The sequence below is a fragment of the Haliotis rubra genome, unplaced genomic scaffold, assembly GCF_003918875.1.
Source record: "Haliotis rubra isolate DU_JTF1 unplaced genomic scaffold, ASM391887v1 Scf71, whole genome shotgun sequence".
In the NCBI taxonomy this organism is placed as follows: Eukaryota; Metazoa; Mollusca; class Gastropoda; order Lepetellida; family Haliotidae; genus Haliotis; species Haliotis rubra.
Window position 1 is genome coordinate 320,932 of NW_025767424.1, and position 27,594 is coordinate 348,525.

The following is a 27,594-nucleotide window of genomic DNA, read 5'->3' on the forward strand; positions in this document are numbered from 1 at the left end:
TTATCCTTATTTGATTTATTTACAAAGTGTGCACCAACACACAAGGAGTGCTAAGTTAGACAGAACCTGATCCACATTGCTCATGTCAAATGTAAATTATGATGTCTTGGTAACTATGATTTCCCTGTCATAAATTTAAGTTCTTCTACAGTGAGTGAGTGAGTGAGTGAGTTTAGTTTTACACCGCTTTTTGCAATATTTCAGCAATATCACGGCGAGGGACACCTGAAATGGGCTTCACACATTTTACCCATGTGGGGAATCGAACCGGGTCTTCCGCGTGACGAGCGAACGCTTTAACCACTAGGCTACCCTACCGCCCCTCCTTCTACAGTGTAATAATGTACAGGTCTCAGTTGGCTCAACACAGACTCTCATGCCAACACACACAATCATGGAATAAATATACATTGGGGAAACACCTAACAATCCACATGCATGTGTGTTTCATATCTAACATGGGAATGTTGTCATGAAGAAATGACAGACAAAAGGGGGTCCCCAAAATTCACGGTTTATAGGGTAGGGGGCATGAAGGGAACAACAGCAAAATAACTAACAAAAAATTAACATTTCTAACTTTCAAATAAATAAATTCTTCGTTGGAGTACTATTTAGGGTCTGGTAACTTGTAAGGTGGGACGTGACATGACAAAAGTAAACAAAAGTTGTACAGTCAGCTAAATATGATACAGTTCTATGACCACCGGGGCCCTTTACCTGACCAGGCTATCATCTGTGATTTACAATCACTATAGTAACATTCAACTTTAGCACTTGGTCTCAGTCTAGCACACCAGCTTGACTTTCAATTTAACCCTGATATGAACAGGCATTAAAATTTACAAATGGTAAGTTATTAATGAATTAAAATGAAGAACATGTTCATCCCTTACAAGACAGAAACAGTAATGGATGACTATGGATATGGGGTACTCCTATGAGAAAACCGATATTTCAGCCTTGAAACTTCACACAACACATTCCTGAAGAACTGAAATTAATTGCACTTCATCCTTTGAGACACCATGAGCATGATTCAAGAAAATGAAATATATAAATAACAAAGAAGATAGAATAATTTGTTCTATGGTAAAGGAAATGGCTGTGAAACCTAACTTAGGAATTAACCTAAAATTTCACATAAACAACAGATTGATAAAGAAATATTTCACTTCAAATACTAAATACATTTTAATGTGTCATGTTTTTAATTTTAATTCTAGTCAGTATTCCACTTTTTGAAAAATGCACTTTTTTAGATCAATATATCATTTATACTTATCCTAACTCATACGCTTGAGCGAATAGTCTAAGTCAGGATAAGGTAAAATGTGACATATTTATGAAATGTAACTGTCTGACAATTGACCAATAGTGTTTCTCAGAAGTATGTTAAAATGTATCCCCTATGTTATAACTTTACATATGTTAGCACAAGAACATGAGTTTTATAAATACGAACATGTGTTGTTATTAATTTCAGGCATGAGTATATAGAGATTGTTATGGGAGCATATGTCATACTGATTTTATGAAATGGGTGTCAGAATTCTTGCATTTCCCGGCACGCAAGAGTAAAGGTAATATATGCAGATATATACATGGGCATGATGAGTAATTCCTTTAATTATTTGTTAATCCTTGGCTTTAGAGCTACTCTTTAGAAAAAATGCACTCATCCAAAAAACAATTTTGTCAAATGACCTCACCAATCTTCACCTCTAATCCTCCATGATGTCACAATAAGATTCAATTGACATCAACAATGCTGTCCGGATGATTTCAACAACACTGGTACAAGTAAAGTGATATTTGCACGAGTGCACATACAATCATTATGAATTTTTATATTTGCAACCTTTTGTGTAATAATGCAGACAAAAATATCATGATAATGAATGAAAAGAACATTTTGTCTTCAAAATATCATCAACTTACAACTATATATCTCATTAGGACCGTAATTCACATCTGAACAGCCACTTGATACCATTTGATCATTTGACTCCAGTCAAAACATTTGGCACCAAAGGGAGACAATCATATCCAATATGCTGCAAGTCTACTGTAGGGGTGAATCGGTATAACACAGTATTAGTAGAACTGCAGTATTTTATCTTCGGTTCGGTATACCGTAATGAAATCCCAAAATTCTGTATTTTCGGTTTCGTGCCATCAAATTCCATCTAGACCTAAAATGACATTTTGTTCATTCAAAATAAAAAGGATTATGGTTATTTTTCACCATGCCATTAAACAATGTAAGGTTTGGCTCTTGTCAATTTCTGCATAATGACCATATCTCATATACCGGAACCGAAACAGACCGAACCGAAGGCTTTGTACCGCACCACGTACTGTACCTTGGTAAGAGCGTACCATTTCATCCCTAGTTTACTGACACTGTCGCAAACAGCACCCGTAAAACCAATATGACACCTGCTGAAATTGCAATCAACCTATTTCCAGCTCAACCATACAGATACTATTGTGTCTAACAGCTGAACACACACATATCCTTCATGTATATAAAAGTTTAGACTAATTCATTCAACACCTCTGACAATCAGCATAGGTAAATGAGATATTTTCTATTCAGATATTCATACTGTGTTTAATCTGTACTCACATATTTCAATATTTCCCAATATGGGTATAATCTTAATTATTCCTAACAAAATTTCACAGACCACGATCATCACCTGTTTGAAATGAAGAATTTTGATACATCCTTTTTGGAGAATATTTAGGTATTCTTTCATGGACGCTGCAAGAATTGGTCAGATCAAACTCTCTTGAATGAGGATTGCAATTGTGGAGGTAAGTAGCCCTTGGTCCGTGTCCTGAACGAACACGCCTTGTTTGAAATTTCCCCAGATCTATGTGTGTCACTTGGACTCATTTTTAGGTGATGTCGTCGGTCTTGGGCATCTCTAGGGATGGCCAGCTGAAGTTCTCAGCCTTCCTGAGATTGATCTCCACCTTAGTGCCAAGCATCTTCACAGAACTCCTGGCAGGGTCTATCACCTGTGAGCAGAGCAGAGAGCTTATAAGTTTGTTGCTTATCAATTGAATAACAACCCGTGAAGGTCCGGGTTAGAATTAACCTTCAGTAACCAATGCTTGTCGTAAGAGGCGACTAACGGGATCGGGTGGTCAGGCTTGCTGACTTGGTTGACACATGTCATGGGTACCCATTTGCGCAGATCGATGCTCATGCTGTTGATCACTGGATTGTGTGGTCCAGACTCGATTATTTACAGACTGCCGCCATATAGCTGGAATATTGCTGAGTGCGGCGTAAAACTAAACTCACTCACTCAATTGTATAACAATACACTTGGCAATATTCCACTTATTTGACAATAACTTATCAAAAGTAGTCAGTAACGACAAGCAAAGGTTGTTGTGAACACATTCTAACCCTGTATGCCCTAACCTGGGACAAGGAGAGTGAGTGACTGTTGCATGAACTTGCATGATACCTAATCTTCAGGATTCCAGCTACACCATAGATGTATGCATACCAAAGAAAGAAAGCCAGGACATGCCGGGTACAATTACACATTAATTAACACAGTGGTGGTCCGAGTTGGGTTGGTTTGTTTTGCAATGTCATTCATAATCGCAATATTCCAGCATATATTTTTCACATGGTTGTTGTGGGTAAAAGCACTACAAGCTCGAAGTCATGATTGACCAGATTCAATCCAGCGATCAACATCCTTGAAAGATTGATCCAAAAACCAGTTGAACTATCACGTTCCCCTTATGACATGTGTTAACCAAATCAGTGAGCCTGACCACCCGATCCTGTTACTAATTAACCTCTTGTTGTTAAAGACACTCAGCAAGTATGGGTTTGTGTGAAGACCAATTCTAACCAACATCTTCACGGTCTAACAAATCACTGAACTTGAACCTTCAGTATGGGTTGCAATGTCAGCTGTCAAACAGGGATAACCTGACTGCTTCAAACAGGGATAACGACTGCTTTGTACAACGCAACAAATTTGAAAACATTTTGTTTCAATCAACAGTGACAATGACCTACATGGACCATCATATCACCAAGATGAGCCTGACAGTGTAAAGTTGGAGAAAAGTCTGAAGTGATGCAGGTTCCAGATGCTCCACATCAACTCACTACATTAAAACATCAATAATTTGTAAATACTAGTCATGAGAATATATATCTCCAATTATAGAGTCTTATTCTTAAGGTGAAGTGAGGTGAGGTGAAATTGGTTTTTACGTCATGCTTGAGAATATTTCGCTCATATGACGACGTGCATGCATGTGTATGTGTAGTGTGCGGCTGCTTGTACTAGCCCAGACTAAAGCTGGTTTTATAGTGCTAGCTCACTGAGATACCATGCCGCAGTGAAGCATGAATACCCCACTCAGACACATTATACTGACTCCGAGCCGACCAGTCCTTGATGTACCCATTAATGCCGAGCGCCAGACAGGGACCAACAAGTACCAAATTTTAACGTCTTTTGGTATGACGTGGTCGGGGATCGAACCCGCGACCTTCCACTCTCTGGGCGGACGCTCTAACCACTACACCACGGAGGCGGTCTTATTCTTAATGAACTCCAGTGTACTGGACGACCTGCTCCTATCACATATAAACCCAGACTGTACACGTAGTTCTACTTACGTCTCGGAGAACAAATTCCTGTTCAAATATACTCTTCCCGCCGTCAAACACTATGTGAACTCGGAGAAAGACCCTGTTGGCTTCTATGTGAGAAAAGTCAGGATTGGCCACCTTGGCGAACACAGACAGACATACATTGGGCCCTGTTTGATGCCAGTCAAACCTGCATGCCTTCTTCTCCCCTCCTTCTGCCTGCAACATCAAACATTATCTGACATTGTCAAACGAGTTGAACATCATCAGTTGAGTTGAGTTTCACAATGGTTCTAGCAATATTTTCTAGCTGCCTCAGATGGCCCCATGCAACACATCGTCAGGGACGTCAGACGGCGGCACCACATGTGCCTGTAGCATGGACGTATCATCACCGGCAGAGGTTGGCTACAACTTACATACAGGTATCACCTTCATACACAGGTAGAAAATGTTGTGTGGATTCCAGTTTGGAAGACAGTTGGATTTGTGGATGCACATGGTGAATTGGTTGTTGGGAAGTTTTTGAGCACAATAATTTTTAACAGAAATCCTAAACACCATGATTCCGTAAACCTGTATCAGAGCTTCATCAATCATAGCTTCTGTCTCCTGGGTAGAAAATGGCAGACACTTCCTATGTATTATTGTAAACCAAAAGTCACTGTGTTCTTTAATCTGATTGGTTGAAAAACGTGATCAAATGGTATTTGATTCCTGGAAATTCTCGGCGTAGTAATACATACAAACATGGCTCACACCACTGTATTGTTACGTCGTCAGCTGTGATGACGTCATTAAAACCATATTGTGACGTAAAGTCCGAATGACGTCACAAATCAGCAGTTCCAGATGCTACCATGGGAGACAGCCGAAACGGCCGGCTGATGACATTTCACTGCTGTACCCGTACTCGATCTCAATGAGTGCAGACACAAAAAACGTGTGTGGATCTTTTGGTTTACTTTTGTGTTTACAATGTCGATAAACATCATGTGTTGGCGAATTTCCGGGGCTGACGCCGTCGGTTCCAAATGAATTCCCGTGCTTCAAATACTCAATAAAGCCCGGAAATTCGCCAACAAATGATGTTTATCTCCTAAATGACACCTTCACATCATTCCGTAAAGTGATCATGAAACACTGATCTCCTCAACTTCCATGAGTTATGAAACTCCTTTATGTCATACTAACTCCAGGATTATATCACAGACACTAAGCAGCCCCGAATCCCCACGGGAGGGTGGGGTGAGAGTGGCGTGACAACCTACCTGTGGCTTGATCCACCTGTGTGTCCCGGTCTCACACCCCACCTGATTCAGGAAGCTGTCAAAATCTGATGTCTTCCTCATGCAGCATGACCAGAACTTCATTCTGGGACAAACAACAAGAAATACCAATACATAAACATGGTGGTCAGATTTCTTCAAATTCAGGTTCACTATTGTCAGTTACTTTGGCTAACTTTCCATAACTGACAATATAAGAACTTAATTTTGGGACTAGTTAAACAAAATTCACTGCACAAACACAAAGAAGTGAAAGATTGGATAGCAGTGCTCTCTCCTGTGACCATTTATTGACTTCACATCAAACTTTGCTCCTCTTTTGCAACAGATCTCATTTTTGTGCCAAGGGTTTTCCTACATAATGACGTACCCTTCATGGAAGATAGGCACGCCAGGGTGGTACATGCAGGTCTCACTGTCGCTGGCCTCGCCCTGGTAAGTCTGGAACAGGATGATACTAGACTATACCGAGAAATTAGTGTATATCTTTTGAAGGTGAGGTGAGGTGGTGAAATTGGGTTTAACGTCGTGCTTGAGAATATTTCGCTCATATGACGACGTGCATGCGTGTGTATGTGTATGTGCGGCTGCTAATACTAGCCCAGACTGAAGCTGGTTTTACAGTGCTAGCCCACTGAGATACCATGCCGCAGTGAAGCATGAATACCCCACTCAGACACAGTATACTGACTCCGAGCCGACCAGTCCTTGTTGTACCCATTAATGCAGAGCGCCAGGCAGGGACCAACAAGTACCATATTTTAACGTCTTTTGGTATGACGCGGTTGGGGATCGAACCCACGACCTTCCACTCTCCGGGCGGACGCTCTAACCACTACACCACGGAGGCGGTCGTATATCTTTTGAAGAGGCTACTGATCAGAACTGAGTGGAGCACCCTGTTAAAGCCTTTTAGATCACATGAAAAGGCCATTTCCTTTGCAAAACATGAAAACAACAGATTCACATAGGTGTTTAGGGAAGAAAAGATAAAGGCATCAGAAATCCGGCAATTATAACGCGTCTTTCTTGAAATAAAGGAATAATAAGAGCCTTTCATTGCAAAACTATCTTCCGTATACCAAATGTGTGTTGATATGAGACAAAAATGCAAAACAATCTGAAGATAAAAACAACTTACACCTTTACATGAATTGTTTGTGCAGCTTGTTCCAATCTTTATTGTGTTATCAGCTGTCTCTGAAACAACACGGGAATAATGAACAACAGGTAAAGACACCAGAAACAGGCTTCACACAGTGTATCCATGTGTGGAATCAAAACCGGGTCCTTGGCTTGACAAGTGAGCGCCACACCATAGGGTCAAGACAATGGATAGAAATGTGACCACAAGACCCCCTCTAGTCGACTATTATGGTAAGGACAGGATGTGGTGACATGGGTCCCGTTCACAAAGCAATCGTAGAGCTAAGATGATCGTAACTTCCATACTTTAACATAGACTTACGACAGTAGTAGCGCTAAGATTAGTTTGCGAAACAGGCTAGCTATTCTCGAAACGTTCGTATTCCTACGAACTTCTTAAGCCCATTCTTAACACATTGGCTACGATCAAAGTTAAGAATTCTTAAGGCTACGAACATTTCGAGAATAAGGGCCCAGGGCCCTGTTCTTCCCTAATATCAGGATAGGATAATGATTATGTAGATAAAATGAAACTTAAGTTATATTTAAAGTATCAAACAAACATATCTTCCAAACTGAATGTTTATCCAGCTCAACATTTCCACATACCAACTGCACTCTCCTTGTCATCGTCTGCCTCCAGTGTGAGCTTCTCCAGCGCTGACTTCAACGTCGCTCCCACTGTCAGCTTAAGTTTTGTCATGGGTTCATCAACCAACGGCCGATCATTAGCATTGCGTGGCTTGATGGGATCTCTCTGTTTGGGGGCCTCAACCACCACCTGACTCACAGAACAACAACACTTCAACAGATGCTATAGTCCGTTTGGCTCAAAAGCGGTCCGATGAATTGCAATCTAACTCGAAAACTAATAGACATAAAATACTCAATGAAACACTGATCATAATGAAAACATCAGACCTACTCTGTGAGGTTTTTGCAGAATTTATGTCCTAAAATTAAAAAAGTTGTTTAACAAACTATCATTAAAATATTGACACAGTTCACTATTTGTTACGAGGGAGGAGTGCAGAGAAAGGGACAGCCAGGTGTGCGAGAAAGGATGGAGACGGCACAGCACAGGTTAATGAATCAATAACTTTGTCGGCACTTGTGCACATGCTTCTCTAACACCTGGCTGTCCCTTTCTCTGCACTCCTCCCTCGTAACAAATAGTGAACTGTGTCAATATCACAGAGCTGGTCTGATGTTTTGATTATGATCAGTGTTTCATTGAGTATTATATGTTTATTAGTTTTCGAGTTAGATTGCAATTCATCGGTCCGCTTTTGAGCCAAACGGACTATAGTAACAAGTTAGCATGCTAACTGCTGGACCATTCAATACCACATTTATTACTTCCTGGCCAAATAATCAATCCATCCATGTGTAGCAGCCATAAAATGTCCCGTGCTGGGTTTCGAACCACGGACCTTCTGATCTTTGAGCCCGGCTTTTTTTTTAATCAGACACCTTGTTCACATGACCAAAGAGGTTAACACTGTCAGCAAGCAGACATGGTAAGGATGTCATATGTGGGATGACTCCACGAGTTGCTACACATGTTCTTGTAGAGATCTCTTCAAGTTCTTATTTACACTACAGAGGTATTTTTAACCAATAAAGTCAAATTAAACCTTTTCCTTTTATTTCAGAATCCTGCTATCAGTGAAATATAAGTGACATTGACCTTCATTTTCAAACTATCAGTTATTATCACCATGATCAGAAGAAACAAAGACGCCCCTCCCACTGACTGACTGAGTTTGGTTTTACGCCGCTTTTAGCAATATTCCAGCAACATCACGGCGGGGGAACACCAGAAATGGGCTTCACACATTGTACCCATGTGGGGATTCGAACCCAGGTCTTCGGCGTAACGAGCCAACGCTTTAACCACTAGGCTACCCCACCGCCCCGGCGCCCCTCCCAATGTCTGGAATGTGTTCTGTATCTATGGTAACCAACAGGATGTGTACTCACCACCTCCCCGGGGTTTTCAGTCTTTGGTTTCTTGGGTTCCACCGGTTTCACATTACTGTGAGCTCCCTTGGTGCAGCCCTGTGGGGCAGAACATGGAGCATTTACACAAACGGTGTCAAGAACATTGAGTGGTATCTAGACATTGGTGTGTTGAACAAGGGGGATAATACTATGGATATACAACTAGTTTATTACACTATATGTAGGGCTGGATATAGCCCAGATTTTCATATTGCGATATATTGCAATAACTTCATAGATATTGCAATACATATTGTGGTATATTGACTGGAAGGTTTCTGCCCAAGTGCGAACATAATAACTTCAAAATAGCTCTCTGTGTGCGACATCATCTCCTTAGTTGCTGTTACATCATACTGTCAGGCTCCCCGTCTGCATTTTGTATGGCTGTATGCCAATGGTCTACAGATAAATAAAATGGTATAGAGCCTTAATGTGGAATGTTTAATTGAAGTATTGCAGCATAGCTTTTCGAACATAATGATAGAAGTGAGAATATAACATGATTTTCATGGTCAGTGTTGTTTGCTTCAACAGAATGCACTTCAATGCAGTATTTAATTATTGTTACTGTATGTCAGTGATTCCTTCAGATTCAACTCCAGTATAAACATGCGTTAACATGAACTATTGCAAAATGAAACAAGAACATGATTTAGGTGAAGTATTTGAGATTAAAATCTCCTGTGAAATCCAATCACTAAGATCCTTGGCTGGAATGTCATTATACAGTGCTACAAAAAATTTAAGACTTAGGCCTTTGTGATTAATTGGTAACATATGTCTCATTCAAAAATAACAAAATGATGTGATTTTTTAAATGGTCACTCAGAGCCAGAGGCTCTACTAATAAGTCCAAATAAAATATCTGTTCATTTGATGCCACTTAATTCCTCCAAAATGTCACATATCAAACCATTCAATTCCACAAAACGTGGCAGAATATTTCAGAGCTACAGATAACTTTTTGGGTCATTGAGTTATGTACTCCCTTGTGTTCATCTCAATTGGGTATCCTAATTTTCCTTTGAGTAACCAAATAAATTGTACTCACCTCAGTCAAACTCATTTGGGTATTTTGCCATTTTTCATTAATTTTAAAAATATAATATAGCTTAAATAATAGTGTTTGTGATTTACCTTTGATATCTAATATGAGAAACGATAAGAAAGACTGCAATATGTCAAGCTCATGTCCTAAAATAGAGCCTCTCAATATGTCAGCTATTTTATCTATCCACCGGTACGCAAGCTACGACTTGACATTTTTGTGTGTACGCATATAAGATCACATTTATTGAGTATTTACAAAACTTCAAGCGTTCTTGTATGCAATAGACTTAATGGGAATTGGGTTTTCACATAAATGTTTGCGTAATTTACGCAGATACGCAGCTTATCTGTGCCTCTGTATTTGGCTCTTTGGAAGCCACTTACAAAGATACTTCCACTTGTAAAATGTTACATGAAACAAACAAAAATAATGTAATTTTTAGAGTAAAATTGATATTTTATACTTATCCTGACTCATGCTCTTTTGCTTGTCTTCTTCTTCTTGCGAACATAGAGTAACACTTGTATCTCCTTAATTGAAGCTCCCTTCAATGTAAAATCACTAATTAGTACTCACCAAGAGTTGCCTCCCTTTGCCTCTGCTCGGCGGAAAAGGTGGCGCCACCCTCTGGCCTCATGCTTCACTCTCTCCTGATTTTGCGAGAGCCCAACACTTGAATTTACAGGAAATCCAAAGTGTTATGTGGGGGAGGATGGGAGGGCTTACCTCATGAGTCAGGATAAGTATAAAATATCAATTTTACTCTAAAAATTACATATTTTCCTTATCCTGACTCATGCTCTCTTGCTTGTAGAATCCCTCACGGAAACGGAGGTGGGAAAGAACAGAATACTTTGGATTTATAAAATTAATTAGTGATTTATATATATATAACTGTAATAACCCCCTAACGGGAACTTCATAATGGCACTGACTTAGGATAATTCCTCTACTATAAACCATAAGTTTATACATTGCCATAGATGGGGTATTACAATAATAATATACTATGATAATAGCAATTAAAGATATAAAAGCGACTCCGAGAAGGAGAAGCTATACAACTGAACATAATCATCAGTATAAGCTTAAAGCTGAGAAAACTTAAGCTAAGTATATACATAGCCCTAAAACTCCGTAGCGTTATAAGCTGGATAATACTGGTATGAAATATACATAATAATCTCGTAAGACTATGTGTCAACGTCTACGAGGGACTGTCAACTGCTGTGCGAGGACCAAGGGACCGAAATGGTGAATACCTGAGACGTCCTCGGTGGTGATATCTCTCAGATAGTGATTAGCAAACACCATGTTAGATTTCCAAAAGCATCCTTCCATGATTGTATTCAATGAACAGTTACGTGTAGGCGAGTGTGGAAGCCAATGCCCTGATCTCATGGGGATTTGATGCTGTTGGAGGGTCGAGTCCTGCTGCCTTGTAGGCGCAAAGTATGACAGTTCTTATCCATATAGATATGGTGGTACGAGAGACTTCTGTCTGAGTTGTTGCCGATAAGGGGATGAATAATCGTTTGAGAAATCGTCGCCTTGTTTTGGAACATCGTAAGTAGATTTTGAGAGCTCTGACTGGGCATAGAGATAAGTCCAGTGTATCTTGAGATCCGAGAATCGAGGAGAGTGCAGGAATATGGAATAATCTGTCTGGTTGACCTGGCAATTGATTTTTGGCGATAAAAATCCTATCTTAATGCCAGGTGCGCTGTGTTTTGATTGTCATCAAACTGTATCCTCTCATAATCTAGTGCATGAATTTCTGACATCCTGGCTGCCATGGCTAGAGATAACAGGAAAAGCGTTTTCTGTGAGAGAAATTCAAAAGTTGTCGATTCCAACGGTTCATAAGCCTCACTTGTGAGGTGTTGGAGCACTATATTAAGATCCCAAGCTGGGGCGTGGAATTTCCGCTTCAGATCCTCCAATCGGAAAGCACGTAGTAAGGCCAGTAACTCTGGCGTCTTGGTTAGCTTGACACCCGTTCTCATAGTTATCACAGAACTAAACGCGGCAAGATATGTTGACAATGTCGAGCCTTTTAAATGTTTGTTTTGGGCGTAGGTAACACAAATAATCTGCCACTTGTGGATGTGTAGCATCTCGCTGTAAATCCCTTATTTGCTGCGTAATTTTCGAAACTGTGCCACTTGTCGTCATACAAGTTACGTGTAGAATAGCGTAAGGCAAGCGTGACTGCTTTTGCCGCTCTGGTAGAATACCCTCTCTTGTTTAAACACATTTTAATACAGTCCATACGTGAAGTTGGAATACTTGTGGGCTTCCGTGCACCTGTTTGGTGTGTGGATGTACTAATAGGTTCGAGCGCTTTGGTAGCTCTAGTGTTGGTTGTCCGAGTTCTTGAATTAGAATGGGAAACCACGTTCTGGCTGGCCAGTAGGGCGCAACCAAAGTGAGTTGGAGGCTCTGTGTTTGTGATTTTCTGTAACACTTGAAGGATTATTGCTGGCGGCAGAAACACGTACGCATTGAGGCCTTCCCAGGATATGCTTAGAGCGTCCGTTGCCCATGCTTGTGGGTCCGGGACTGGTGATCACGAATGTCGGTAGCTGATTGTTGAAGCGTGTGGCGAATAGATCTACTAGCGGAGCTCCCTATTTGCTTGATAATCTGTGCAAAAATCTCTGTATGGAGCATCCATTCTGTCGGTGTGGCGGTAGATGTGGCCGAGAGAGTGCGTCTGCTAGTACATTCTTGGCTCCGGGAATGTGACATGCTCTGACATGTAAGTTGAGATCGTCGATTAGATCGAACAGTTGAAAGCTTAAAGTCAATAGGTTCAGTGATCTCGTTGAGCCTTGTTTGTTCACATAAAGCGCCACTGTCGAGGTTGTCGGTATGAATCATCAGATGCGCATTTTGTAGAATGGTGCTCCAATGAAGTATGGCGTTGATTACCGCTTTCATCTCTAACATGTTTATATGGAGCTTGCTTTCTTGCTGATTCCATAACCCTGAAGCCGTCCGGTTGGCGAGATGAGCTCCCCAACCCTGGAGCGACGCGTCTACATATAGATGGGTTTTGAATTCCTGCTCTGTTAAACATATACCTTCGCAGACATTCGACCTCCTGGTCCACCATAGTAGATGAGGTCTGAGATGTTTCGGTAGACTGAATGGTTGTAGGTCGTTGAGATGTGTATTGATGAAGACCTGTAACGGACGTAACTGTATTCTGCCTCTGACTGTCATGTCTTGGGCTGGCGTGAGGAGACCCAACAGGCTCTGCCAATGTCGTAGTGGTAGCGGAGAGAGTAGGAGCTAGAGGAATGGTCTGTTGGATCTTGAGCCATCGGTCTTCTGGCAATACGGCGATCACGGTTGAGAGTAAGTGATAAATCGAATGCCTAGAAATTGCAGATCTTGCGATGGTACTAGGTCCGACTTGAGTAAGTTTACTAACCATCCCTAGCTGTGTTAGTAGCTTTATGATGTAGTTTAACTGTAGTTTGAGGCGCTGTGGATCTTGATCTACTTGTATCCCGTCGTCGAGGTAGAACGCGCTCGCGTAGCCCTAGACGATGTAGATAGGTGACGATAGGTTTCGTTATCCTCGTGAATAGCCAGGGGGCTGATGATATTCCGAATGGGAGTACTTTCCATTGGTAATGCAGCCCGTCTAGTGTAAATCGTAGGTATTTCCTGGATTCGGGATGTATCGGGACGTGTAGATATGCGTCTTGCAGATCTATACTGGCCATGTAATCCATGGGACGAATCAACTGCCGTAACTGAGGTAGATGCAGGGCTCGATTTAAGAGATGTTAACCTACTTGCACCAGGTACAACCTAAGATAAAGACCTAGTTGCACCAGCCAAATTCCAGTTGCAATGTAGTGTGTTAAAATGTTTCAGTGCACATAAACCTTAATCAGTGATGTAGTACACATGAAACCATAGCAACACTGAGACACAGCTGATCCCTGTTTACAAGAGCTGTCATAGCCGAGACGTGTTTATGAATAGCAATGTTTCATTGCCATAGCTATTCAAAGTTTAGAAGAAAAATGGGCTGGCATATTTATGCATATGTTAGATTTATTGTTGATTTATTTCTCAACATTTCACTTGCACCTTGTGCAAGATAGACTCATAGCTAGGTTGTATTTTGTAATATTGGGTTGCACCAGTGCAAATAACAAAGCACTAAATCGAGCCCTGAGATGTATCATGCGAAACTTTGGCGGTTTGCGTAGATAATGTCTGTTGAATATGCTCATGTTGTAAATGAGTCTGTATTTCTCCTTGGGGTTTTTCTTGGGTACTAGGAAAACTGGGGAGTAGAAGCCTGGTTCGACGTTTACTTGATCTAGTACTTCTATGGCCTGTTTGGTTAAGAGCGATGTAACAGCCTCTCTTAACTTTGGTAGTTGTTGTGCCTGGAAGTCGAACTTGTGAGGGTTGACTGTCAGCGGAGGCGTGGCCTGTAGTGGGATACGATATCGGTGTTGAAGATTGTTGGAGACATAAGGGTCTTGTAACATTCCCCAGTTCTCCCAGTGTAGTTGAAGGCGTCCACCCACTTGTGACGGTTGTACTGGAACGGCTTGGGATGGAAGACTCCAGTCGTTCCGAACCTGTCTTTCAACGTTTATAGTTGCGGGAACCTCTGGGTGCCCTGCCCCTTCCTGATGCTCCTCTATAGTTGCCATGGGCGACGAAAAGAATCTTTTCCCCTGGAGCTGGCCATCTTCCTATCCCGTGCTCTCTGTAATCCAGTGAATTTAGATCTCCCTGAATATCTTTGTGAAGTCTGCCTGATGGCGCTGGCTAAGCGTGTCCATCGACTTAATCATAAGGACTTCTCTGGAATCCTTAGTGACTTCCTTGGAGACTTTCTCTATTCCTCCGTCAAAGATGGATGGGGAGGACCACGGGGGCTGTATAGAGTGGAGCTGTAAACTGCTCACCCCAGCTGCAGGAAGCGGGGCGCCTTGACTGACGAGCTAAGGTTAGCGCTGCTGAGACTGCTGTGAGATGATCTGTTAGGAACTGCTGGTCCTTCTTTTGCATCAGTAGGGCCGAGTAGATCATCCTATCATCTTCAGAAGTCGTGTCCACGAAATCTGGTGATAAAAGTCTCATTGATGGTTCTAGATCTATTAAGGCCAAAGAACATGCGTCTGCGTCATGGTTTCTATCTGCACCAGCTTGCGATCGTCAATCTTGTAGTTCTTATTCTTGACATAAGCTGATCAGCTTGTAGTTGTCATCGATGTCTTGTGCCTTGAGGAAGGGGTCCATGTTATGAGTTGAAAACTTCTTAGCGTGAAAGTTCGGTAAGTGTGGCGTCTGAACTTTCATGGCTTTATGGAAGGCTGTATCTAGATTCTGTGGCACCGCGGCAATCCGGGGTCGTCGGAGGTAAGGTGGCCGGCGTCTGCATCGTCCTCCTTCATCAGGTAAGTAAAGCCGAGTTACCACTCTTGGAAGGTGAAGAAAGGTCTAGGTTGTTTACCATCCAATATTGTATCTCAGCGTCTGAGAAAATGATGCCTCCATCATCTTCTACCCGGGATAAACTTATGAGAGGTTGATGCTCTTCAGATGGTGTACTGTGTGCTTCTACCACTGTGCCGGGTGACGTTAGGGGAGACCTGACTGTGGACCTCTGTGTAGACCTGTGTGGTGACCTGCGAGGAGATCGACGTGGTGATGTACGAGGAGATTGGCGTGATGAAGCGGCGAGGTGATCGGCATGGAGAATGGCGAGGATGCGTCTTGGTGAGCGTCCCTGGCGATCTGCGTCTATGGGTTGACCTTGAAGATCTGTGAGGTGAATGTTGATAGCCCAGCGAAGCTCTTGTGGAGTCCCTTGATGTCCTTCTGGGCGAAGATGATTTGGAGCCTGATAAAGGTGCCCTTCCCGAAGACCTTGAAGCTTCCTCTACTTCGGTCCTGGGAGCGGCGACTTGACCAGCGAAGCTTCCTCTCGTCGGTCCTGGGGAGCGGCGACTTGACCTTTCCAGCGAAGGCTTCCGTGAAGTCTGGTGGTCTGAGTCCGCATCTAAGGATGAAGCGAGGAAGGTGATGATCTATCCGCCGCCAGCGAAGGCTGTACATCTGGGTCCTTTGTCGAGGGTGGTCTGTGACTTCTTCTTAGCGAAGGTGGCTTACGCCCGTGGCGCTTCGTTGGCGGGGGTCCCTCTGGGGTGTCATCTGCGTTGGAACCTTCGCGAAGGCTCGGGCCCTGGGCTGGTTGTTTCTCCAGTCTGTAGTGGTCCTCCATCATGATCATGATTTTCCGCATCAGTTCATCTGGGACGGTCTGCGACGATGTAGTCGGTGCCCTCTCTGCGATGTTAGCGCGGGCCCTCAGGAGATCGTCCGACATCGGTGTAGACACATCAGGCTGCATGGCGTCTCTGCTGACGTCACTGTAGCTGTCACCGGTCGCTTCTTGTGGCGTAGGTCGGGGATGATGATCGGATGATCATCGTAGAGGCCCAGTTCGGCGGCTGGAACGATCTCGGCCGAGAAAGTTCTTGATGACTTCGTAGACTTTCCCTTGGAGGTAGACGCTGCCCTGGGGGTACGGAGTCTGCGTTGAGTAGGCGTCGAGGCCCTCTTAGACTTTGGCTGCGATGGCGGGATGTCTGGGGAGGCAGGGCGCTTCTTGGAGGCGGACTGCATCCCACGCCCCTCCTCCGAAGGAAACTCTGGCGGAACACCAGACGGGAGGGGGTCGACCAACAGCAGCTGACTGGCTAGGGGTTCCGATGTATCGGCCATGTCTAACCCTTGTTTGCGTGACCTATCTGCTGCACGTCTCAAGACGCAAAGATGATATTTAATAAAAGCAGAATTAGATAGATTAATGCAGTAACTGCAAGCGTGAATCAAGCGCACAAAGGCATGAGCAACTAGGGCATATTACATGCGGGTCAGCAGCAGAAAAACGTAATCTACAAATAGTACAGATTTTCATCAACGTAAAACTATCTGAACAATCACGAACTCACATGAATAAACAGTAGAAATACGATTAATTATCAATACATATTAATGAAGGATACTAGCTATACCTCTATAGTAACCTATAGGAGGTAACTAACTAAGAATAACCAAAGGATATAGTGTGTAAGGAGACACAGGCGCTCTCACATCCTGCTCACTGGGCGAAGAAGGAGAGAGTGAAGCATGAGGCCAGAGGGTGGCGCCACCTTTTCCCGCGCAGAGGCAAAGGGAGGCAACTCTTGGTGAGTACTAATTAGTGATTTTACATTGAAGGGAGCTTCAATTAAGGAGATACAAGTGTTCCACTATGTTCGCAAGAAGAAGACAAGCAAAAGAGCATGAGTCAGGATAAGGAAAAATAAAGTATATTTGGCACTTTTAGAGCACATATTGTTGCCATGGAAGTCAAGGGCAGATAATTCAAAGGGAGCTAACTCTAGGTGACGCAATATATTGCAGAATCTGAACCATATCAAAGATACTGTACCAGTATATACCAGTTTACCGGTATTATTGCACAGCCCTTACTATATGCGACATTTCAGCGCAGATGCTAACACCTGCTTCATAACAGTGTTATCATCTACACCAAAACATCACATATATTGTAATTAAGAAAGTAGGTAGGTAGGTAGGTAGGTATATAAGGTTTTAGGGCGATCTTGGGCCTTAAAAGGCCTATATGCGCCCAACACTTAACAAACTGTTAAATTTTTGTTCAGTTAAATTACATGGTACTTACCCGTTTTAACGAGGAAGTCTAAAACAGCTCTTTGTATGCAACCATACATTAAATTATCGCCAAGTATTGCGTTCATTGAAAAAGTATTTTGGGTTTTGTTAAGCACAGTTTCTTTAAGAGCCTTACGTGGGTTTTCATGAGCTGGACATTCAATGAGGTAGTGCTGAACTGTTTCTGGGCAGTGTAAGTTACAGCTTTCACACAGAAGAGATAGGTCTTTATCTAAAATACTTCTATATGCCTTTAATCCACAATGTCCCAGCCTGAGACGAGTTAAAACAACTTCATCTCTGCGACAACGCCGACGAATTTTAAAATGTTTGTTTACTACAGTACAAGTAGAGTACATGTGTCTACCTGTAGTTTCATTATCCCATTTATTTTGCCAAGATGCAGTTATTGAAGATGAAATGACAAACCAGTAATCTCTTGGAATGGGCTTAATTGAATGAATATCTGGCTGTGGTCTATTGCAAGCCATCTTAGCAATTGTGTCAACTACTTTTCCAGCTACACCAACATGTGCAGGAATCCAAACAATATCACAGCTGATGTACATGGAGTTTAAAACAGTATCAAGATACAAGATGTCGTATAGTATGTCACTGCGTGGACCTTGTACACCGGATTGAATTAATAAAGAAGTAGTATTTCCATAGAATTATCCCCCTTGTTCATCCCACCAATGTCTAAATGACACTCATTGTACATGTATACTACACACAATATTCCGTTGAAACAATATCTACAAGTGTTTTCCATTTTCAAATCACACAGGCATTTCATAAAGAGTGTGAAATAATACGCTCAGTTTGATATTTTCCTTAAGAACCATTTACACATAACAGGATTTTTTCCAGAGACTTATTGCCAAAATCTTGAGATTATGATGATTATAGTCAGTTCTATATAATACTGTTTTAGAATAACCAATAAACCTTAGAACCTGAATTAATCACAACAGAAATCTTGTACACATATAGGAATGCACCATACTTCTACATCTCATTTTATGCTATAGTCCGTTTGGCTCAAAAGCGGACTGATGAATTGCAATCGAACTCGAAAACTAATAAACATATAATACTCAATGAAACACTGATCATAATCAAAACATCAGACCAACTCTGTGATTTGTTTGCAGAATTTTTTTCCTAAGATTCAAAAAGTTGTTTATCCAACTATCCTTAAAATTTTGACACAGTTCATTATTTGTTACGAGGGAGGAGTGCAGAGAAAGGGACAGCCAGGTATTAGAGAAGCACGTGCACAAGTGCCGACAAAGTTATTGATTCATTAAACTGTGCTGTGCCGTCTTCATCCTTTCTCGCACACCTGGCTGTCCCTTTCTCTGCACTCCTCTCATAACAAATAGTGAACAGTGTCAATCTTTTAATGATAGTTTGTAAACAACTTTTATATTTTTAGGACTTAAATTCTGCAAAAACCTCACAGAGTTGGTCTGACGTTTTCATTATGATCAGTGTTCCATTGAGTATTTTATGTCTAGTAGTTTTCGAGTAAGATTGCAATTCATCGGTCCGCTTTTGAGCCAAACGGACTATAAAAGTAAGATCTGATTGACAGTTTGATTTTTTCAGGTTGGTAAGTTGCGCTGCTTCTTAAAACTATGGGTTGCCAGTGGGAAATTTCAGTCAACTGACACCTGGTTATACTAAGTCTTTTGTGAAACACAGAGGAAGTGTTATGGGCTGTTTGACAGCCTTTACCATGTTTACGATGCTTGCATGAAAAGCAGGCACATATTGAACAGGCTGAACTTTAATATGCTTAATGTGAGAACACTCACACCTGTAGAAGTAACCATGGTAACTGACAGTTTCTAGGTTTTGTATTAAACAGAAATCTGAGGACGATGGCAAAGAAGGAAGTAAACACAGCATTATCAGAGGCTAATTAGGTGTAATAAATATTCCATTTTTCACAAGTCTGTTTGAAGCATGGTGTAGTAAATATTGTTTATGTGATAACAAAAGTGGACTTCAGGATAAATCAGAAAGTCTTAGCCCCACATTCTATAAAGTGATCACATTCACAGTAGGTATTTCATATATTTTTGGCCTGTTCAGCATTTTTTTATTATGGCATTTTTCAAAAGAACTCTGCTCAAAATTCCGCACCAAGGTTTTGCAGTAAAAGAAAATACAAATCTGACCAGGCATAGAAAAAGACATAAAAAGACTACCTGCATGAACTTTGAGTGAGTGAGTGAGTGAGTTTAGTTTTACGCCGCTTTTAGCAATATTCCAGCAATATCACGGCGGGGGACACCAGAAATGGGCTTCACACATTGTACCACATGAACTTTGATAAAATGCAGAAACATCTCCCCATTTGTTCATAATTGTGTCAGCTTTTAGGATACATTTAGGGAACAGAACAGGGAAAGTTCATCACTGTTCATTTGTGTGTGACACCTGCATTAGATCAATAAAGAAATACCTAGAAAGTAAAGCAAGTTGAAAAGGATATACTGAGTGCTGTCATACCATGTACAACTTTTGGATAGCAATTTTTAGAGGTATCTATACACAAGCAGCTCAAAACTAACTGGGTAATCACTGCATATTTTACCTAAGATGCAGCTGATCTACATCTCTGACAGTCACTCTATCATCATGATCAAACATTCATACACACTTTTCTCAATTTTCAGTGCAGCCTCCTTATTGAATGACAGTCATGCAGAAATGTGTGTCCAGAACACACTATTGTATACAGTAGATGCAGAAAAAATACATAATGCATCACAACGACACACAATAACAGGGCTCAATTTAAGAGATGTTAACCTACTTGCACCAGGTGCAACCTAACATAAAAACATAGTTGCACCACCCAAATTCCAGTTGCACTGCTTTTATTGCAATATGTAAAGAAAGAAATATGCTATTGAATTACTTAGATGTTTTATTCAGCAGTTTACCCACTCAAAAATTGACTTGCACCTGGTGCAAGTTAGACTAATAACTAGGTTGCACTTTATAATATTGGGTTGCACCTGTGCAAGTAACAAAGCACTAAATCGAGCCCTGCAATAATATTAACTGAACTCAGTTCTAGACAAGCAATGTAAAGTCCCTGTTATCATGGTCATAAATGTAATGATTACCGGTACATCTTAAGCAAAACAAAAAATATGTTGTGGTTCCGTTTACACCTCTTTAAAATTTAGGGTAGGTAGGTAGGAATTCTTTTTTTTGTTTACATTTTTTTTAGAAGTTAAGATTCAACTAATAACACATTTATCAATGTGTAATTGTTTATTTAATCTAGCTTGCGGCCATCATGTTGACTTTCTTTATCAGAATGGCCAATGTCCGTTGGTGCCAGGAAGAAACAATGGTATCTGGAAGCTTATTTTATTCATACCTCTAAAAAAACTAGGGTCGGCACAAGAATTCAAGGGTCGGTCAGGTATTCGGAACCACAACATTTTGTTTTAGGCTTACAGAACAGTACACAACATTCTGATTACTTTAAAGGGCCCTTATATACCCAGTAGGGACCCTTGAAAACAGTAATAGTGTCCTCGGGACATGTAGTTCTGTAGTGAAAGGTCAAACACTGCAGCACTGGTTTGAATCATCACCATTAACTATAGCAATTACCATGGTAACAGGCAAGAGAGGTGAACAATTTTTGCTGACTTGAACAAATAACATTTTAAGCATCCTGGGATACTGATATTAACAATAAGAAATAACAAAACTGCAAGTGACTTTGTTGTCCAGTATTTGATTTACTAATCAGGCAAATACAAGTTTGTTTATGTTTCAAAAAGCTCAAGATGTTCAATAAAACACAACCGATTCCTGATTGGAACTAATGGAAACGGTGGTCTTGAGTTACATTATTTTACTAAACAATACCACATCTTCCACAGTTATTATAAGGGTAATGTTATTTTTGAGGGCATTATCATTTGCAGAAGCCCGAGGTCTTCCATTAACTGCCCGACAAAGGAGGGCAGTTGAAAAAGCCTGTGGGCTTCTGCAAATGATAATGCCCTCAAAAATAGCATTACCGTTATTATTGCTAAAATACATGGAATTTGTGTTGAAAAGAAAAGGAAACAATGAAGGAATTTGACTAAGTTTACTCAAAACCAACTTCTGACGGGGTTGATTGCCCGAATGCAATTACGCCATCGAACAATTCAAGTGACGTCACAACAGAAAGTGACGATATTCGACCTTGGCCTTTGACAAGACCATAGCCTGCAACATGTCAAACTATGTCAGTGTTCGGTTTTGATCAAACAACAACATTAATAGTTCAATTGTTAAGGTTAGCACCAACAAGAAAGCCAATATTACCGCTATTTAAAGCGGGGGAATTCGGGTTGCTTTGATTTGTTTGACCCAGAATATCTGCCAGTCCAAAGCCAATGTCGAATGAACCGTAAGCCCATGCACCCACTATGACATCACTTGACAACAGAACTGATAGTCCAATATCATTTGCAGCGGCCCGCCAATTTTTGATAATGGTAGGGCCGTTTCGTGATAATTCCATGTATTTTAGCTATAACCTTATTTAGTTTTGGTATGTTAAACTAAACAGTCAGCTAAGTTATTAGGCATATATTTGAAAGAGATGCCCTGGTAACCATGGTAACATACAGGGTAGTTGAGAAACATGGTGAAATCTGTGCTCCTCTTATCACAGCAGGACCAGCCTTTGAGAGCATCATGGAACACTGGCTCTCCAGGGTGAAATGTACATGCATCTGGAACAAACAAAAGTCTGCGTCAGCTGATGGATTTATTTCTAACACCCTTTATTATGAGTAAAGTGTTGCCAGCTTTTCATTGTATTATTGAATCTGTCTGTCACTACAGACATAAGTCACGAGGATACATCTTCACTAAACCAAATACTGTTACTAAAGCTGAAGGGGTCGTTGTCGCCACAGGTACATTGTACTACATATATTTAAACCACTTGGGAAAGTTGTGTCCATTGTTCTTGGAAGTGTCTTATTAGCATAACTGAGTAACTGCCCTATTTAAAACAATAAAATTGTACTCGTTTTGACAATCTTCATCAAGCCTAATACATTGCGAGATATTAAACTGGGCTCCAGATAAGGGCCGTATTGGTGTATGTACTGGATATAAAATGTGCACGCGATACTGTAGGAAATAATTTAGAAAAACGTAGCAGATCGCACTACAGCAATGGTGTACAGTCTTAGAATCATTATCAGACGTATTTATCTGAAAAAGTATTGTTTTATTGTTTATTGACCTGTTTACACAAGAGTAGCAATGCTGTTGTGCATATATAAAAAAAACACAAGATTACTGATACTCCATTAAATTCCATTAAGTACTCTAAATGTATTCTTTAGGTTTTCCAGTACTCCTGCATTGAAAAAGTAAGGAGTACGTACTCCTGATGTTGAAAATTTATCTGGAGCCCTGCTAAATAATGCCCTCGTGATTTAAGCCGTTTAATCACCCTCACTACGGTAGTTATTTAAATAAACTCTGCTCAGGATAAAGCCCTCTCAGAGTTTATTTAAAGAACCACTAAACTTTGTTTTTTGTTACTCTTTTAACCATTACATATGAAAGATTTGTGGTTAGTCTTATGCGGAACACCAAATTTAATGTTTAAAAACTTGTGATTAATTAATACCGAGCCATTAAAAGTGGCCAAAAAGTCGCCTGCTTCCCTCTCGCCCGCCAACGAAACCACAGACAGGTTACGTAACTCTGTCGCCAGAGCACTGCAGTGACGTCATATGAGGAACGATTTTCAGTTAGTTGTATAGAAAATGTGTAGCACGCTCATCATTTTGATGATTTCGACATGAACGGCGACATGCCGAATCGTTGCTTTGTCGTCAATTGCTCCTAGGGTCGGGCGATGGTGTCCCCATGCACAGATTTCCACAGGACCCCGCAGTTCGTGCTAAATGGGTTATGTTTGTGAGTCGCGGCGGCGTTGTGGAAGCCTGAAACGATATCTTACTTGTGTTCAGATCGCTTCACGGAAGTTAAAGAATCAAAACTACTTACTAGTTGTAGTAAAATATGCATATGATTGATGACCATAAAGATTTTCTATGACACAACTTGTAACATAACGATTTCTTCCTCGGAAGTGAGGTTGTGGTCGAAGTAACAATAATATTGTAAGTAGTATTATATTGACACCCACCTCGCTGCCCGCGAGAGAAATTGTTATGATATACGCTATGTCATGCAAAATCCTATTGGCCATCAATAAAATACACATTTTACTACCAGTAGAAAAGTAGTTTTGATTTTGTAACTTTCGGTGAAAACAAACCTAAATACCATTTATCCTCAGACTGGCGGATGTTCCCGAAGGGGCTAGCCATTTTAAAAAATAAAAATCTGTTAGAATTAATGAGATTATAGTTTGTTTTCATCAAGTTAGAAAATCAAGACTACTTTCTACTTTCGTTGTTAAATATGTATTGGAATCATAACCAAACGGATGTTGCATGACACAACTTATAACATAACGATTTCTTCCACGGAGGCGAGGTGGGGTCAAGTCACAATACTCGCGCGATAAATTTCTTGCTACATTCCCATGGTTAATGTCCACTCACCAGTATGTAGATACTAGTCAATCAATGTGCGTCTTTATATTTGGTCTTATAATCCTAATTAGTTTATTATCACACTTGTATGCATTTTGAAACTAAATAAAAGCAGGCGATCTGCTGATACTTATAGTGAATTTATAACAGAACTGTAATATCTAGACATTTTATAGTTTGCCAATGTGAATCATAATTAGCACACACACCCTAGTGCATGTTGTCTGTCTCATTACACTTCACGTGAAAAATATGATTCTGTTGAATGCTACACGACAAATGAATAAAACAAAATGCAAATATTAAAATTAAAACAGATTAAAGTTATAGGAACAATATCAGGCCATTACCTTGTTCGAGGAATGTATCCATCAATATCCACAAAACTGTTCCAAATGATGTGTCTTTTAACAGTTTAATATACGAAAAAAGTGATAAATCTTTTCAGGTATTGGTGTATAGTCTCATTGGTCACCCAAGATAGCACACCTGGCAACTAATTGCATAATGTCCGCCTTTCTTTAAAACAGTAATTTAGTTAGCCAATAATGGGCAATCAATCAATGTATTGCCGGTTAATCCTTTGAAAGAAGGGCGTTGTTTTTCTGCTTGAACACCGACCGCGACAGAGTGTATTCAGTATAGATTAGTAAATCTACATACATAAACACTACCTTTTGACAATTCGCTGTGTAAGATAAAAGTAATTAATCAATCAGCGTGTTATCGGTTAATCCTTTGATCGATGTTTATAATGTTGAATATTTACTCCAGACACAAGAAATGCCAAATGGGAACCTTTGTCGGGTAATCTAAGTGTGTTACCACTAATTATACCTGTTATAAATTCATTAACTGACCATCAAGTGAATGATGACAAATAACATGTGTAGGTTTATACATGTACCACCTAACACGGGTTACAACGAGGGAGTATTAATTGCTGTATTGCATGTGAAAACTTATGGGCCGACACTGTTTTGAGAATACAAACAGATTTTTACATGACATGATTAAATATCGAGGTAAAACAACACAGAAATGGGATCAATTTGGATCAGTCATTATACAAATAGGGCCTAACGACACCAATCGATTTTGACAGAATCGTCTATGAAAACAAGTTGCAACTCGGAAACTAGGCAAAGCAGGAGACAAAATTAAATGACAGTAGATTGTGAGAACATATAGCTTTCATTTTCCACAACAATTGTCACGATTTCAGGTTTATACAAGCCTGAAAACACGATAATTAACCCCCTAAATTGTAGATGAATTCTGCATCGGCTCTCAAAGCTATTCCTCATATGACGTCACAGAGTCGCGTCGCTCTGATTGGTTGAAATTTCGTTCGCGGGTGAGAATTGTGCACTGTTGTCAAAAAGGTCGATTTAAGTCAATTAAAGGTCGAAATGAGTAGTTTTAATGACAGGGTTTCATTTATAACGATGCCAGTTAGTGATTTATGTATTTGTACCCCCTAGGGTTTATGTGACCTTTAAATAACTACCTTGCAAAGGTGATTAACCTATACGTACCCCAGGTAGGTTTCTGTATACAGAAACATACCCTGAACAAAGTCAAAATACAGAAATGTACCCGGTACCCTAAACAGCGGATGAGTCCATATTCCGCAATGCATAAACCGAAACAGTACGTAGTTGTTCCCGTTCAACTGATTATGAGTGGCATTATGCATCACAAAATATCCATTACTGTGTATGTTCGTTTCATATACAACGCAATCACATGCATATAACACAAGACAATGACAGTTCCAATCAAGAAAACGACAGAATGCAGAATGGACTCTTCCTAAGTATGTTTCTGTATTCTGAATTGACGAGGGTACGTTTCTGTATACACATCTGTAGTACCCATGCCAACATCAACCCCTTGAGCATTACTAATTTTAATATTACTATGGTCATGATCAGAGGTACAGATAAGCTGTGTATCTACATAAATTACGCAAATATTTATGTGAAAACTCAATTCCTACTAAGCCTATTGCGTACAGGTACACACAATAATGTCATATCTTAGCTTGCGTACCAGTGGATAGACAAAATAACTGAGGTATACTGAGAGGTTCTATTTCATGACACAATCTCAGCAGCTTGCAGTCTTTCTTATCATTTCTCATATTACAGATCAAATATAAATAATAAACACTAACATTTAAACTTTATTATATTTTTACAATTAATGGAAAATGGCAAAATACCCTACTGAGATTGAGTGAGGTGAGTACAATTTATTTGGTTACTCAAAGGAAAATTAGTATACCCAATTGATATGAACACAAGTGAGTACATAACTCAATGACCCAAAACATTATCTGTAGCTCTGCAAGATGGTGAGGTATTCGTCATCAAAATGCTGTACCATTACCATTTACTTGTCTCCGACATCAGTGATCTACCTGACCCAGGCTTGATTATGAACAACTGTCGCAATAAGACAACATTCACTCACTAAGGATCTAAAGGGGCTACATTTGCAAATGCTTGTAGGATACAGTTCAAAACTGCTAATTTAGAAAGGGAAAATTCACGAGAAAAATACCAGCCGAACATGTCAAAATAACTTAATGTCAAAATAACTTAGTGTAGTTGGAAAATGACAATGCCTAAGAAAATCGTCCATAGCTGGCGGGATCAGGCGACAGCCAATAAAATAGTCTTATAGAGAAACTAGGGTTGCGGAACTTGAGAACTTGAATTATAGTTCAATGGTCACTCACTGACGGAAGTATGAACTGAAACGACAGAGATGTGAACTGTTTGAATCTGAGCTTCAAAACTCGAAGAGCGTAACAATGATAACAGTTCAAACAAAAACTTGGCCCAAATCGGTTGTCAGATAAAATCACGACTTTATAAGCACATGTCGCTCTCAATCATTACCAGCTGATTATGCGCGTCCAAAGACAATCCTTACCATCGAGATTATTTTGTTGGTCAAACTTCTGACCACACCCTTTGTTGTAGCACTGTACTTCGGCCATAGTAACTGGGTTCCGGGAATAAACACAGATTAATTGGCGAAACTTCTAGAAGGCTTTTCTCACGTGGAAATCAGTTCCGCCGGTCTCAAACGACAACAAACCATCGCCCT

General features: G+C 40.5%; 1 protein-coding gene across 1 annotated transcript; it reads right to left on the reverse strand.

The window, feature by feature from the left end:
• On the reverse strand, nt 1-27,594 carry LOC124259096 (cysteine and histidine-rich domain-containing protein 1-like). Its single transcript, XM_046693188.1, has 9 exons — nt 27,418-27,594; nt 22,517-22,623; nt 9,061-9,138; nt 7,687-7,858; nt 7,073-7,131; nt 6,302-6,372; nt 5,914-6,016; nt 4,670-4,861; nt 1-3,030 (listed from the first exon to the last, which is right to left on the reverse strand). The coding sequence occupies exons 1-9, from the start codon at nt 27,482-27,484 to the stop codon at nt 2,908-2,910; spliced, it is 972 nt and encodes a 323-aa protein (XP_046549144.1). The 5' UTR covers nt 27,485-27,594; the 3' UTR covers nt 1-2,907.

Coding starts and splice junctions, on each gene's coding strand:
- LOC124259096 (XM_046693188.1), bottom strand. CDS start 27,484: ATGGCCGAAGTACAGTGCTACAACAAAGGGTGTGGTCAGAAGTTTGAC. Junction 7,132..7,686: donor TGACAAGGAGAGTGCAGTTG/GTATGTGGAAAT, acceptor GTGTTGTTTCAG/AGACAGCTGATAACACAATA. Junction 6,373..7,072: donor CAAACAATTCATGTAAAGGT/GTAAGTTGTTTT, acceptor ATCCTGTTCCAG/ACTTACCAGGGCGAGGCCAG.